The 15980-nt window shown below is 52.3% G+C and overlaps 1 protein-coding gene across 1 annotated transcript; it reads left to right on the top strand.

Annotated features, from left to right (window-relative positions):
- The first annotated feature begins 1650 nt into the window (after positions 1-1650).
- On the top strand, positions 1651-15365 carry CSPG5 (chondroitin sulfate proteoglycan 5). Its single transcript, XM_082411992.1, has 5 exons — positions 1651-1933; positions 2616-3729; positions 6532-6720; positions 8625-8700; positions 14841-15365. Exons 1-5 carry the CDS (start codon positions 1837-1839, stop codon positions 15000-15002), a joined length of 1638 nt encoding a protein of 545 aa, XP_082268118.1. The 5' UTR covers positions 1651-1836; the 3' UTR covers positions 15003-15365.
- Positions 15366-15980: the final 615 nt, after the last annotated feature.

Here is a 15980-nt window from a genome sequence, read left to right as displayed (position 1 = left end):
GACTTGTACATAAGGCCAAAAAAAAAAAGCTACAGGAAAGCAGAGATGGTGTTGGAGGGTGCATTAGTGCCTCTGTGGCAACAGGCAAGTGCAAAGTCCTGCCTGGCCCTCTGCTCAGAAAAGGTTGTATTTCAAACTGGTATTTACTCTCCCAGTGGCAACATGAAGCCATGGAAAGAGCCTCAGCAAGTCCGCCCCTTTGCAGGAAGCTCCAGACCCACGGTTCTGGGGTGGGAGTATGATGGTTGCCATTCATTCATTTATGCCTCCTCCCCACCTTAGGGAGCCTCCCTCTGCACGAGGAGCTGTACACTCAAGTGTCTTGCAGTCCAATAGAGAATTGCTGTAGACAATGAGATCAGGGCCAAAGTGTCTAACTACTTGGGTCAGGCTGAGAAGGCTTCAGGGATGGGAAGGTGATAGGAACTGAGCTTTCTGAGTTAAGGAGTTTGCCAGGCAGACCTGGAGAGGAGGGAACAACCAGCACAAGCAAGTAGACTGCAGCAGATCTAGTTCCAGTGAGAGAAACGAGCTTTGAATCAAGGCAACCCCATCCCAAGACATGTACTAGAAAGCAATTAGGAGAATCTCCATCTTGGTCACTTATGTGATTCCCTAGTGACAGAAATGAGAGTTTCTCAAGTACCAGAGTTGCCACATGTCGAGCAGTGACCCCAGATATCATTTGGGTTACCAGAAGATCAAGAGGCAGACAGTCGGTTTGGTGGACAAATTAGGTGACTCCCCAGCAAGCAGGGATCCAGAGATGAGTGGTTTTGGACGGCAGAGTGAGCTTTGGACAGGGCCCACAGACTTTAACACGTGGCCTGGCGTCCGCGTGTCCCCAGGCTGTGATCCAGGCCGCTAGCGACTACCCACCAACCTGAGCTTTGGTGGCCCGGGACACATGGTGGTGTTGGGGGGGCAATGTATCCTGGAGAGGGAGGAAGGAACCGGCATTAAAGGCCGCTCCCCAGGCTGCCCTGAGGAGGCGAGAGGGAAGGCATTGTAGCCACAGTTCCAGGAAGGTCTTGCCCCCTGCCCCCGGGATGCGTTCCGTCCGGCCTGGCTGTGCAAGGTCGGGGGCTTTGGCTGCAGACGGATTAGGTCTGATCCGATTAGGGCCTGGGAGGTCCACTTCGCCCCCTTGCCTGGCGCTGTCAGCGCCCGTCCCGCCCTCGTGGGGACTCGGAGACCTCCCGGAGACCCTTCTCCGCCCCGAACACAGGGTTAGCGCAGAAATCCGAGAGGCTCCGTGCCCCCCAGGTTTGGCTCACTGCCACACCGCGGGCTCGGGCTTCCGCCCCCTGCGGCCCTTCCGAGCCCCGCCCCGAGCCTGCGGGTGTCTGCGCCCCCGCCTCCTTACTTGTCGCTTGGCGGGTGGGTTCCTCGCGGGTGGGGGCCCCGTGCCAGCCCTCCACGGGGAGGGCGGGACCGCGGCCCCGCCCCGCAGGTCTCCCGCCAGTGCACCTGGCAGCTAACGCCACCCGCGGCGCTGTGCGCCTGCACCCGCGCTACCCAACGTCCGTTTGTCTCCGCATCCGGAGCCGGGGGTCTCTCTGTACCCCTGGCAGGCGGACTGAGCAGGGCAGGCGTCAGAGCTACGTGCGGCGGGGCGGGCGGGGTGGGGGCGGCGCTGAGCGCGGCAGCCGCGGCGAGGGAGGCGGGAGGCGCGGCGCGCCGGGGACAGCGGCGGACGGCGGTGGCGGCATGCGGCTTCTCCCGTTGCCCATCGTGGGCTGATACGTCCGCAGCACCGGCGGGAGGCGCGGCGGCCGGCGAGCCGAGGGCGCAGCCAGCCGGGCAGACCGCGGACAGCGGTCGGGACGCCGCGCCATGGGTCGAGCCGAGGGCGGGGGCCCGGGTCGGGGGCCGCCGCCGCTGCTGCTGCTTCTGGGGGCCACGCTGGTCCTCGCCACTGGGGCCGCACCGGGTAGGTACCGACAGCGACCGGGACCCCAGCAGCTCTCGCGCCCCACCCTGAGCCAGGGTCCCACTGGCTTCGGGTACAGGCGGAGTCCGCGAGCTGTGGCAAGGGGGCGGGGCAGCGCCTTGCCTGCAGCCCGGGCGGGGGAAGGGGCGCACGAGGAGATGGGGGACTTGGGGGAGGCCGAGTGGTGGGTGGCGGCCCCGACTCTGGTGTGCGGACCCAGGTGTTGGCTGGGGGAGGGGCCTGGTGGGCGGAGCCTGAGGGTGAGACTTCGGGGCGGGACCTGGAGGTGATGGGTGGGCAAGAGGATGCGAGTTCGGGGCGGGGCCCTAAGGGTGCGACTTCTGGGCGGGGCCTGGAGGTGGAGTGGAGCCCCGAGGGTAAGACTTATGCCAGGAGCTGGAGTCGGGGGCCTCCCTGGTTAGACTGCGGGTGGTGTAGGGGGCGGGGCCTTACGCTTGGGGGCGGGGCCTGAGCGAGGAAACGTTTGGCTGGGTGTGTTCCCTGGCTTATGGGGCGGGCTCGGGGCGGGACTTAAAGATGGGGCGTGGCCTTGGGAAATCTTGAAGCAGAGGCTTAGGGCTGGCGGGGGTCTGGGAGAGCAGCCGCGGCGGGGCGGGGCGCAACCCAAGGCCCTACCACGCCCGCTGCCCTGACGCCAGGCCCCTCTCCCTCCCGCCCACAGTGCGTGAGGCGGGCAGAGCCGTCGAGGCAGACAGGCAGGTGAAGAGAGTCCTGGCATGGGAGCCGCGTGCTAACGACACGCGGGAGAAGGCCGGCCCACCAGCAGCTGGGGAAGATGAGACCTCTTGGACTGCGCCAGGCGGCGAGCATGCCGTGGTGGGCCCTGGGGTCGGGCCAGAGGAGGCTCTGGAGGCATCGGCGGCGGTGACGGACACAGCCTGGCTGGAGGTGGACAGCCCAGGCCTGGGCGGAGTGACGGCAGAGGCGGGCAGCGGCGACACCCAGGCCCTTCCAGCCACGCTCCCGGCTCCTGACGAGGCCCTCGGGCAGTCATCGACGCCCCCCGCCACCCCCGAGAATACAGAGGCCAGCGGGCCACCCTCACCCACCCCTGGCGACAAGCTGAGCCCAGACCCTGAACTCCCCAAGGAGAGCCCCTTGGAGGTTTGGCTGAACCTGGGAGGCAGCACACCTGACCCTCATGGGCCAGAGCCCACGTACCCCTTTCAGGGCACACTGGAGCCCCACACGGCGTCAGATATAATTGACATCGACTACTTCGAAGGATTGGATGGTGAGGGCCGTGGCGCCGACCTGGGGAGCTTCCCCGGGTCTCCAGGTATCTCAGAGCACCACCCTGATCCTGGGGGAGAGACCCCTTCCTGGAGCCTGCTTGACTTATACGATGACTTCACCCCGTTTGATGAGTCTGATTTCTACCCTACCACATCCTTCTATGATGATTTGGATGAAGAAGAGGAGGAAGAGGAAGATGACAAGGACGCAGCAGGAGGCAGAGACCTGGAAGATGAAAATGACCTTCTAGTGCCCACTGAGAAACCTGGTCTGGGGCCCGGGACAGGGGAGCCCACTGGTCGGTGGCATGCTGTCCCTCCACAGCATACTCTGGGGATGGTCCCCGGCAGCAGCATCGCCCTCAGGCCCCACCCAGGAGAGCCAGGCAAGGACCTGGCCCCAAGCGAGAATGGCACTGAGTGCCGCAGTGGCTTTGTGCGACATAACGGCTCCTGCCGGTCAGTGTGCGACCTCTTCCCAAGTTACTGTCACAATGGCGGCCAGTGCTACCTGGTGGAGAACATAGGGGCCTTCTGCAGGTAAGGGTGTGACAGGCAGGTTCCCCGGGGGCTTGTCAGAGAACTCCTGGAGAGGGCATGGGAGGCTGCCTCAGCAGAGAGGGGAATGTGACAGGCACAGCTTCCCAGAGCTTGTGCATTCACGGAAGTCCCAGGTCAAGGGATAGTCACAGCAAATATTCTATAGAATTACATCTTACATGCACTTCCTGTGATCTCATCACTAGGAGAGTTTCCTCAGAAATAAGATTGTGTATTTCCTCTAAGTGTTGTGTCCTTTACCAAACCAGTAAACTATAGAGGCAAAACGAAAAGGTTTTGGGAAAGGCCTTTGCTGGCCTGAGGGCAAGTTCTTGTTGGCGAGTTCTGACTAAACTAGCAGAAGGAGTAGGCCCATAAACGTACTGGGAGGAGAGATAACTGCTGACCACTCCCTCTGAGCTATGTGTGTGGCAGGAGGAAGGCCCTGTGACCCTGTGGGGCACATGCCTGGGGTGGCACGTAAAGTCACAGTGAAGACCTTCTTGTTGGGAGCAGACCCAGAGAGCAGCCACTCAAACAGGTCAAGTCAAGCAGAGTGTCTTTCCTGGCATAGCAGATGTGGTGGGGTTTCTTGACTTTGGGTAGTGGCTTTGCCCCTCCTACCTTGATTGTTGTCTTCCTGGGGACACCCAATCCAGCATATTTTAAAGACCCAGAGAGTTTAGTGTCAAAGTAAAGATATTGTCTGCAACCACCATCCTATGCCTCATCAGTAATTACCCCATACACCTGCCGTCACAGCAAGGTAGTTAACCTGCTGGAGAGCTCACTGGCTTATTCTGGAAGAAGCACAAGTCTGGGGTGACCTCGGTGGTTTGCTTGTCTCCATCCTTTACAGGCCCTAGAAGTGGCATGGACGCCTCAGATTCTTCCTGGGACTTGTTTCCACTGGTCCTAGGAGAAGCATTTCTGTAATCTGGGTGTCTCTTTTTAAAGTGTCATTCCTGATGTTTCTTTTTCTTGGTCTCTTTGGAGGTATGTGAAGAATTCAAATTTCTGTAGGTCTTAATGTTCTGGTAGAAGAATAACATACAGAATGCATGAATGCTGTGCCTTTGGCATTAAAGCTTAAGTTCCAGTTCCTTCCTATGAAGTTCTTCTTCCCTATAAATGATCATGACGTTAGCATCACTCATATAGGGTGTGTCCACACAGTTCTGATTGGAGTTGTCCAGCCATTGCCAAAAAGAGGAACTGTGATCAAGAAATTATGGCAACGAGACCTTGCTGGTTGGTTAAGGGCTACCAGAAATATGAGGAAACCCTGGGATTTTGCTCCTCAGCCTCTAGTTGGGGGGACTACAGTAATGATTTTAGCCTGGGAACTATGGAATCTCTGCAAAAATCGTTATCTTTCAACCTATTGGGGGCCTGAGTTTTCACCTTCAAAGTAAGCTCCCCATCAGAGTATGAAATTTGGAGCCCTTGCTGCCTCTGGAGAGCTAGACAGTTCCCAGAACCTCCTGGAGCTATCAGAGGACTCCCAAATGGAAGAGTAAGCGTGTCCTCACTGAGCAGCATGCCTGTACTCACCATGGATCCTCCAGCGGGTCCTGCCTCAGAAGGGCGTCACACAAGTCCACTCCAGCTCCCCTTGCACAGCTTCCATCCCAGGATCACACTGGGCCTCCCTACCAGAGATTCCTCCTCTGGTGGGTACACCCAGGCCCAGCCCTGACTTGGAAACTGTTTTGCATTCCACTCACAGGAGGCTGCTGAGCCCTTGGTTGCAGACTGCAGCATGCCTTTGTCTCTGTCACACCGACCACTGCAGAGAAATGAGCAGAGCTATGGCAGAACTTCTCGAGAATGGTCGGTTAGAGGGATCTTCTTTCCCCGCCATCCTCCAACAGCCCCCCACGACTGCAAAGGGGCAGTTGGAAAAGAGAGAATTCCCTGCTAACCTCGTATCCCTGCCCTATTCTAGGTGTGGAGTACCTAATTCTTCCATGCAAAATTTCCCCATTTCTGGACCCCTTTCTCTTGTCTGTCATTCACCCTGAGGTTCATGTCCTCCCTCCTTTGCCTGCCTCTGTATCCTTCCACATTTTTCCTCTTTGAAGCAGCCTGGTTCCCATGGAAACAGCAATGTCACTGGAAGAGTTGGAGCCTGGGAATGTCCCAAGGGCAGGAGAAAGTCACTCAACGAAAGGACTGAAACCCACCCAGAGGGTTGATTCTCACTCTGCTTTCATGACAGTTCTCATGGTAATAGGACTGGAAGCTTTAGGGGCAGCACTTTGGGGGCTGCAGAGATAAGGGAGAATATACATCTGTCTTTGTGCTTGTCCTTGTCTGTCGCTTCCTTATTTTTCAGTGTCTGGTTAGCCACGTGAACTAGATGGGACTGCAATGCCACAAGATAGGTTTTTCACGTTGTGTAGGGCGGATCCTACTACTTTGTAGCTGTAGCTCCTGTTGGTCTTGTTTTCCATCTTTTTTTTTTCACCAGAGCCCGGGGGGGTTGGGGCGGTCTGGGGGGTCTGGGAGAATCCTGTGATTATTCTCACTGAGGTGGAAAATGAGGGTTCCCTTCCCTCCTCGAAACTGAGTTTGCTCAGTTTCTCAGCTCCCCGGTTACCTCATTTGTGTCATGAACCTCTTCATGGAATGGTTGTAAGGACAAGGCAACAATAGCAACCATAAGGTCTGCACAGCTGGGGGCCCCAAAGTCCCACTAGGAGCAGGCTGTTGAGGGCAGTCCTGGGGTCAGGGGCCAGGACCTCACTGTGGCCACGGCTGCCAGCCCGTCGCCTCAGTCTCGCCCTGTCACCGCTGCAGGTGCAACACGCAGGACTACATCTGGCACAAGGGGATGCGCTGCGAGTCCATCATCACTGACTTCCAGGTGATGTGTGTGGCCGTAGGCTCGGCCGCCCTTGTGCTGCTCCTGCTCTTCATGATGACGGTGTTCTTCGCCAAGAAGCTCTACCTGCTCAAGACAGAGAACACCAAGCTGCGCAGGACCAGGTGAGTCTGTGACAGCCGACCCCACCCCATCTGATCCAGGGATGTGGTCCTGAGGGTTTCTGGCACCTGCTCTCCATCCCTGGTTGTGTTTTTCATACCAAAAATTCACCCAAGCGTAACCATTCCTACACAGAATGTGCTGGAATTGCAGCAGAGGTTAAGCCCCTGTGGCACACTGCAGCTGCCCAGCACCATTCCTCACACACACACACACACACACACACACACACACACACACACACACACACACACACACACACACACACACACACACACCGCCGTATAGAAGGTGCTTAGAAAAGGTAACCAGAGTATAGCAGCTCCCAACTCTGGTCAAGTAAGTTACTGTGCTCAGTGCCCCACCCCCACCTGACTGCCCCTGCTTCCTGGGTCTCTGACAGCCCGTGGCCAGCGTGAGGATTTTGCTCACAAATCAGCATGAAGTGACTCCAGCTCCCTCAGATCTGCCGTCACTGAATACCACCTCCTCCTCAGTGAGAGGGTCTAGCACTGCAGTGCATTGCTTTCCAAACTTGTCAGCCCTTGGTCCAGGCAAAAGGGCAGAGGACTCAAGGAAGTCCTCTTTCCCCCTCCTAAGTAGAATGTGGGGGGTGGTGAGACCCCAGCCCTCACTTTCTCCACTGTGGATTCTAAGGGCCATGTGGGGATATGGAGTCTCATTTCAGCTCTTCTCTTAGCAGAAGAGTGACTGCTGTGCACATGTGAGAATCAGCATGCATTTACCCTTTAAGCCCATGCTTGAACACTCGAATGTGACCTTACACACTATGAGAGAATCACTGTGATCACTAAGCAAAGTAAAGAACCTTCTTAAATGTCACAGGAGTCACAGAAGGAGGAGACTGGAGTTCAGCTTCCGCGGGACCCAAGAGACAATTTATGCAGAACTGCCGCCCACCCCCCATTTCAGCCTGTTGTCCAAGTAATCCCCTCCCCCTGACCCGAGACTCCCTCCAGAGAACGTGACCGAAGGACTTGCCCCAGGTCCTGGGAAAAGGACAAAACGCCATCTGTTGCTCCTTTGCTGGGTGAACTCGTGAGATGTGCAGATGCCAGCAGCTCTCTGCAGCCTTTCAGCTAACCGTTGTGGGCCTGCAAGGGCCTCTCCATTGTGCCTGTGCATTGAGGCAGGGCTGTATCTGTGCATGTGATCACAAGCCAAGACCCTTGGCTCCTCACGCTGACACCAGGGGGTTGGAGTGGTGGGGAGGGTCAGGGTGGGGATGGGACCACCGATCAGGGCTGCTGCTGATAGGAGAGAAGAAGCAGCTGCCAGGCGAGTGGAGAAGCAAGAGCTGAGGCCCAGGGAAGGGCCTCCTTCTAGGTCGTCCTCCTGTAGCTGGTTATGTGTTTTGTGCAAAACATGGCTCCCGCAGCCCTTCAGCTCAAATGCCAACTCCCTTTTTTCCCTCTGCATACCTTCTTTCTTTCCCAAGCCTGCTTACTGCTCTGAAAATGCTACATGTACCCAGTGCACTACAGATACTGCTGCAGTTTATTGATTCTAAGATACACTTTTCTTTTCACACATTAACATCTCAGAAACTGGATTGTATCTTACAGTCGCTGGCGTCTTATAACCACTGTTGGCCTGATGGCAGTTATGATGTAGTTGTAATTGTCTAGCATACACAAACGTGGTCATAGCTGTTCATATCATTGTCAGTTCTTTATCTAAAGTCTAAATGAGCCCCTTAAAGTGTGTAATAAAAACTCTAGGTGATAAGAAAGCATTGGATCATGGTTTAAATGGTAGAAGATTTTTCTTAGTGGTGCATCTGTGGCATTTGATGAAATACAGTACCTGACCCATGAAGCTTCTATCAGGTTTCGCTGTGATCATTTCACTTACATTTTTCCCTTCTCTCTTCTGTCCTAACCAGCAAATTCCGGACCCCATCTGAGCTCCACAATGATAACTTCTCCCTCTCCACCATTGCCGAGGGCTCTCACCCAAATGTAAGGAAACTTTGCAACGCTCCCCATACCTGCTCCCCCCCATGCCTGTGCCTTGGCTCTCTATGATAATGTTATCTGTCAGGTAACTTGTCTTCTTCACATCTGTCCTTGTGCAGGCTCCAGCCCCTGGCCACATCTCTGGTCCACTTCAGAGTGTGGAGCCACTCTTCAGAGCTCTGAGGATCAGGATAGGGCAGGCAGTTGGGGCCGTGAAAGTGAGAATAAGGGCGTGATGGTGTACCACTTCCTGGACAAGCAAAGTTATACAAAGTACAGAAGATCTGTTTCTAGGATGACACATGATTTTTAGCTTCATCTAGGCTTTAGAAGTCTGATTTTTGTCTTTCTATTTTCTGTATCAAGGAGAAAGGCTCAGCTTCCATTGCTAGGGAATTTCCTGCTGGTCATTGAAGCAAATGGTGGTTGCTCTTTGGGATGAGTGGGAAAACCTCTGGGATGGCTGGAAAAACAGTGTCTTTGACACTGCTTTGAGGACCCTAAAAATGAGCAGGCTTATACACATTGGTTACGGCTGAGGTGAGCACAAAACACTTACGGTGAGGTGGAAGCCTAAGTCCAGGGGTAAATCTGTCCTTAGGAGGATAGGCTCATAAATATAAGTTGAAACCCAATAAAAGGTCCCAACAGACCATTTTCTAAAGACACTGGCCCAGTGTGTTATCTGGACCAGACTAACCAGTCAAATACTGGGTACTGTCAGAATTTCAGAAATTAAGCAGAAACCATCCAAGCCGCAAATCATATCAGATCCAAACACAAGAATTCTGCACGTGACACAGGCTCCATACCTCCAGGTAAATGCATCATTACACAGATAACGGAGTGAAACTAAGACTTTTCAGATGGAAACAGTGGAGTTTAAGAGGAAATTTTGAAGAAGTTCTTTGAAATAAGGGGCCATAGAGTATAAGAGCTCACAGGGGCCTTCACAGTCTAGGCCAGTGCTGTCCAGGGGGACTTTCTGTGAGATAGAAAACTTGTGTGTCTGTACTGTCCACTACAGCAGCCATCAGCTACCTGTGGCTTCAGAACTCTCAGAATGTGGCTAGTGCCGCCATATTGGACAGCACAGATCTAGACCATTGTCTTCTTTTTATAGGTGGGGAAGTGTAGCCCCAGAAGGGGAAAGAGAGAATAATAGTACATGAGACCTTGATCACCAAATCCCAGAAAAGAAAAGCTTGGCCTGGTGGAGGAGGAGCAAAGGGGTCTATTTAAAATAAGAAATGAAAGAGGCCAATTCAGGATAATTTTTTAAAGTCTTTGATATAAAGGGTAGAGAAAGAACATACTTGGTATGCACCAAGATATTAATAAGTTGAAGATGGACATAATAACCAAGAGAACAACATGTCCTGTAATTGCTGAGATTGGTAACCACTTTAATCAACCCACAAGGATATAGGATGAGCCTTATCTTGGGACACCCTATCCCTACCTTACCAGGCCCCTTGCAGTGATGTGCATTTAGTTGTCAGTTATGGACTACTAGTGAATGATGGCCTGCCATGGGGTCTCTCAGGTCCACTGTCTGATCTGCCGTCTCGTACGTGTGGGACAGCAGGCCTGACGCATACAGTGGTGCCTGCAGTCAGGGTGTTTGCTGTCCATGGAGTGCGAGGGTCCTTAGCAAAGTTTCTGACTCATGCATTTCTGGCACCCTTGTTACGTCCACCTTTCCTCTTCACAAAGATGGAGGGGAAAGAAACAGCTCCTCTTGGAGGCCTTGGTTGCATGAGCCAATACAAAGGTTTCCAGTTCTTCTTGGCTGAGCCAACTTTGTGAAAGCAAGGCATTTGTCTATGAAAGCTGCCACTGACCTTGAGTTCAGAATATGGCAAAACAGAGGGGCTTCCCTGGTGGCGCAGTGGTTAAGAACCCGCCTGCCAACGCAGGAGACACGGGTTCGAGCCCTGGTCCAGGAAGATCCCACGTGCCACGGAGCAGCTAAGCCCATGCGCCACAACCACTGAGCCTGCGCTCTAGAGCCCGCGAGCCACAACTACTGAGCCCGTGTTCCACAACTACTGAAGCCCACCCGCCTAGAGCCCGTGCTCCCAACAAAAGAATCCACCACAATGAGAAGCCCAAGCACTGCAACGAAGAGTAGCCCCCGTGCGCCGCAACTAGAGAAAAGAGCACGTACGAAGACCCAGTGCAGCCAAAAATAAATAGATAAATTGTTAAAAAAAGAATATGGCAAAACAAAAATGGAATGGAGCAGGGTGGTCAGCCATGGTAGACTCCGCCTGAGAAGGGCCATGGGGTTGTCTGGGCAGCACTCGGGGCATCCGTCAGCGAAGTCGTGCTCTCTGGCTCCTCTTGGATCTTGAGGGCCATTTCCGCCTGGCATCCTTCCCTCAGCTTGTGCCCCAGGACACATCCTGTCCTCTCTGCCAAAGCTCTGAGCATGTGAGGGGGTGACTCTTCTGTCCAGCAGGAGGATTTTCTACAAACTCCATCTCGAATTCCCTCCACCCAGCCCAGAAGTCAGACTCGGTCATAGTCAAGATCTTGTGGGCATTGACAGTTAAGACAGTTGCCACTTTATGATGAAGTGGAGCCCTAGCCCTTGCTTCAGCCACCCCAGTGATTGCTTACAAGCGATGCGAGCAGCAGGATGAAAGTGAGAAAACCTCCAGGTGAGCTAGGAGCTGAAACGAGGGCACCTGAGTCAAGCCTGCTCATTTAGTCTCCCCATCCCTCTCCCTTCACCCCTCAAATTTCCTTGTTGGTTTTGGCATCTCCTAAAATTTTGGAGAGTTTTATTTATCTTAGCAGAGGGGTTATTTCTTTACATAAGTCAAGGAGATTGAATGGGTCATTTTCCTACCCAGTTTCAGTAATCTCTGTAAGCCACACTCTGAAAAGATTTCAAACAAACAAACAAAAAAACCCATGCTGCTTTGGGTCTGGTGGGAGAAGGGTCCATGGTTGGTGTCTGTGTAGGGGGCACGTCCCTTTCCTCTGCTACGTGCATCGCTCTGTGCTGCTCCTCGCCTGGGCCCTCTGGACTGACCTGGGGCCCTGTGGCTGGTGAGCCAGCGGCCGAGTGCGTGTGAGTCTTCTGGAGCTGAGCAGCCAGCCTAGGAAAGGAACTTCGGGAGGAAAAGGAAAAGCCTGAAGCTCCTCAGCCCCTGCTGTGGAGGTTTGCCGTTTTCCAGGAGGAATGGCGAGTGTGTAGGAAGCCGGGCGCTCTCCAGCTGCACAGCGTGAGTGAAGTCACCTGAACTCCGCGGGCAAACTGCCCAAGTGCTGAGAGCCGCCCTGTTGGTTCTCACAGCTGTGCTCTTAGAGCAATGCCATGGCTGTAACTTGGTCCTCCTGCGATTTGACAGACCTTCCAAGATGTCCCTTAGTGTTTCCCACCGCCATCCCACCCCCCAATTTAAACCTTTCTTACTTCCCAGTCTCTGTTTCTTCCATGTATTTGGTAAAACACTGACTGCCCGCCCCATTCTGATAGAGGCTTGTTTCTGGACAAGTAGGCGTCTAGGCCTGAACCCCTAGCTGAAGGATGCCCATGCGGCTGGGGCAGAATGCCAGAAATAGTTCCCAGGACACAGCCCAGAGGGAAGTCCAGTTCCCTCTGGATGAGGGACTTCCACCAAATCAAAGGCACATAATCCTTCTGCTGAGGGGTTCAGCAACCCTAGGCTTAAGAGGATGGAGTTCTGAGGGAAACACTTGGACTAGGATAGCTCCATCTTGGTCTAGACACGCCCTCACCCATTCTACATGTTGAAGGTACTTAGCTCATCTCATAGCATTGTCTGGATACCTGTGTTCCTTATTTTTAGGATCTACTTCTTCCTCCCATTGACCCGGAAGGCAGCTTTCTCATCTGTCCAAATCCCATAAGCCCTCACGGTGCCAGTTTTAATTTGGGTCCCCACCTTCATGGCATCACAGTTTTGATGCCCAGGTCTATAAGACTCACTAAATCCACTTTTTTCACGTTATGAGAATATCCCTGTGCCCCTGTATCCCCCCAAGGTGTGTGTGATGGGGCGGGAGCAGGGGCAATTATCTTGAAAAACATGAAAGTGAGTTCCACGCTTGTAAGAGGAGAGGTGAGTACAGGCCATCCTATTTTGCTTCAAGTTTTGCTGTGATCCAAAGTCCATTCTACTCAGGATCTCAAGCAATCATGCCCAGCGTCTCCCCCGACACGATACAGAAGTTCTGCCTCATTCTGCTTCCCTCTCTGTAAAAAACCTGTGTGTGTGTGTGTGTGTGTGTGTACAAAATACACAATATATCAGGGCAATCTTTCCATCTCAGCACATATACATTTATGCCATTGAACAGTTTTTTCTAAACCTCTGCAAGCAGTGGTAGAAAATATCAAGTGCCTGTGCGTGCTGTGCGCAGCTGCCTTGCCTGAAACCTGCCTCAGCACAGAATGAAGTTCATTTCCTCTTGTGCTTGTCTCACTGGAAATGGGGAACATGTGTTCCGCTGTTGTCTGTAAATTACTCCTGAGGTCTTTGAAACTCTATCAAATTGTTCTGTTCAAGCCGGTCTTCTGGGAAAGTGCTAAGTGAGGCTGGAGCAAGGGGCAGGTAACAGTGATTTCTACATGCACAGTACTTTTAAACACCCGTAGCATCTGATGTAGGCCTGGAGCCTTTCCCTACTTTCCAACTAGTCACTTGCCTGACCTAGTGCCATTATGGGTCAAACTCAGTAGCAGGGAGCATGGACAAGAGCTCACAGTTTTTTGGGTTTTTTAAAATTTATTTTATTTATTTGTTTATTTTTGGCTGCGTTGGGTCTTCGTTGCTGTGCGCGGTCTTTCTCTAGTTGCGGTGAGCAGGGGCTTGTCTTTGTTGGGGTGCGCGGGCTTCTCATTTTGGTGGCTTCTCTTGTTGCAGAGCCTGGGCTCTGGGTGCACAGGCTCAGTAGTTGTAGCTCGCGGGCTCTAGAGTGCAGGCTCAGTAGTTGTGGCGCACGGGCTTAGTTGCTCCGCGGCATGTGGGATCTTCCCAGACCAGGGCTCGAACCCGTGTCCCCTGCATTGGCAGGCGGATTCTTAACCACTGCGCCACCAGGGAAGCCCAAGCTCACAGTTTTGTGGAGAATGCCCTGGTCCTTAAGCATGATGAGTACCTTGAATTTTGGTTAAAGCAAGAAAGGTCTGAGCTAGCTGATCAGATAGGGACGTTTCCCTTCTTGCCATCCATGAACCTGCCTGGGTAGCTACACGACCTCTTTGATCAGCACAGTTCCAAGCACTTGAGAAAGAACTGAGGCCCACTGAGTCGCACAGGGTAAAATCCCCTCAGGCAGTCCTAAAGGAAAAGAGTAGTGGGAAGGCAGGTGTTGCTGTAAGAGCTCTCTGAATGCAGAGCCGGAGCACTGTGTACTGGTGTGGGTTTCCTGAAAACCTTTAACAAATTCAGTTCAGGTTCAGGAGCTTGTCATAGGGCTGCAGGCAGCACACTTGGATAGGCAGGAGGGCACGGGTACCAGTCAGAGATGGGTTGCGAACCAGCAGCACAGGGCTTGTATTGAGGAAACACCTTGTAAGTTAGCATCTTTTGGTAGATAAATTCTGATAGGAAGAGGCTCACACTTCTCCAGCCTCTAGTCAGAGAACATATATTTGCTGTGGGGAGAGAGGCCCTAATTTTGCCAGGAACAGCTCTGCACCTGACCACAGTCCAGTTTGTGCCCCACTGAATACACCGACAAGTCATGTTCCTGATCAAGACCTTTTTGTGAGAGCAGAACTCAACAAGATGGAGGGCCGTGTGAAGAGGGGCCAGGCAGAGCTCACCAACAGGTGAGGCTTTAGAGGGACCAGGCCAAGTATTAAAAGGGACTGTTTCTCCCCAGTCTCTGCCAAAGAGAAAACCTCAGACTGGCCTAAGTTAAAGGTATTTGTAATGCAATTACCTGTCAAGTTTTCATCTATATCTGGCCAGTGTTTTTGAGAATGATGTTCCTAAAAAGTAGCTGCTAATGAGTCTCTTTGGTTCATTCATGTCTCAGAGCTTTCTTCCTTTTTTCAGTTATGATTCTTTCAGCCAAATTGAAAAATCTGAGATGTTATTTGATCCCTCTACCCACTGTCTCCTTCCCACCCCTCCCTCACCTTTTTTTTCCTCTTTCAGGATGATTCTAGTGCTCCCCATAAAATCCAGGAAGCTCTCAAGTCCTGCCTGAAAGAGGAGGAGCCATTTAACATTCAGAACTCCATGTCGCCCAAACTCGAGGGTGGCAAAGGTGACCAGGCCGACTTGGAGGTGAATTGTCTTCAGAACAACTTAACCTAAAGCAGAGCAAGAAGAGAGGAAATGGGAGCGGGGTGGGGGTGGGGGGCAGGGGAAGAAGAATTATCTCCTCTTGTACAGAGTATTTCTTGTAACCATTTGTTAAACTCCTTTCTTTTTTCTGATCTCATGGCATGCTTCGGTGTATTTTGTACAGGAGGGAAAAAACACAAAATATGAAAAGAACCTAAAGAGAATTGCATACATTGGATTGTTTTGTCTGTGCTGTCTGTACATTGCTTCTGCTGCTGTGATTTCTAAACCTATGCTGTTATTCAACTGACTTTTTTTTTGTACTTTGACCCACCTTTTTTTGAAATACCAGTAAAAAACAAAGTTCTTGAAATAAAACTTTTTAAAAAGCCATTTTCCTGATGTAATTTTTTCTACTCCTTACCCCTTCTTGTCAGTTTGAGTTGAATTCTTCCCTTCATTAAAGATGTGTATTTATACATGTTTGAAATCCCAGAAATGGTCTATGTATTAGTCTGCTTGAGCTGCCATAACAAAATACTACAGACTGGGAGTCTTAAACAACAGACATTTATTTTCTGAGAGTTCTGGAGACTGGAAGTCCAAGATCAAAGTGCCAACAGAGTTGGTTTCTGGTGAGGCCTCTTTTTCTGGCTTGCAAACAGCCACCTTCTTGCTGTGTCCACACATGGCGTTTTCTCTGTGTGCATATGGAGAGAGAGAGAGCTCTCTGGTATCTGTTCCTCTTTTTATAAGGACACCAGTCCTATTGGATTAGGGCCCTACTCTGATGACCTCATTTAACCTTAATTACCTTATCTCCAAATACAGTCACATTAGGGGTTAGGGCTTCAACATGTGATATTTGGGGGGACACAATTCAGTCCATAACAGTCTGTAGCACTTATTGTTAAGAATACTCTTTCCTTCTTTTTTCTTTTTTTTTTAATTTTTTTTTAAATTATTTATTTATTTTATTTTTGGCTGCGTTGGTCTTCGTTGCTGTGC

Source organism: Balaenoptera physalus (assembly GCF_965194825.1).
Source record: "Balaenoptera physalus genome assembly, chromosome: 11".
In the NCBI taxonomy this organism is placed as follows: domain Eukaryota; kingdom Metazoa; phylum Chordata; class Mammalia; order Artiodactyla; family Balaenopteridae; genus Balaenoptera; species Balaenoptera physalus.
Note: the sequence above shows the minus strand (reverse complement) of the source record. Positions and strands in the feature narration are given on the sequence as shown.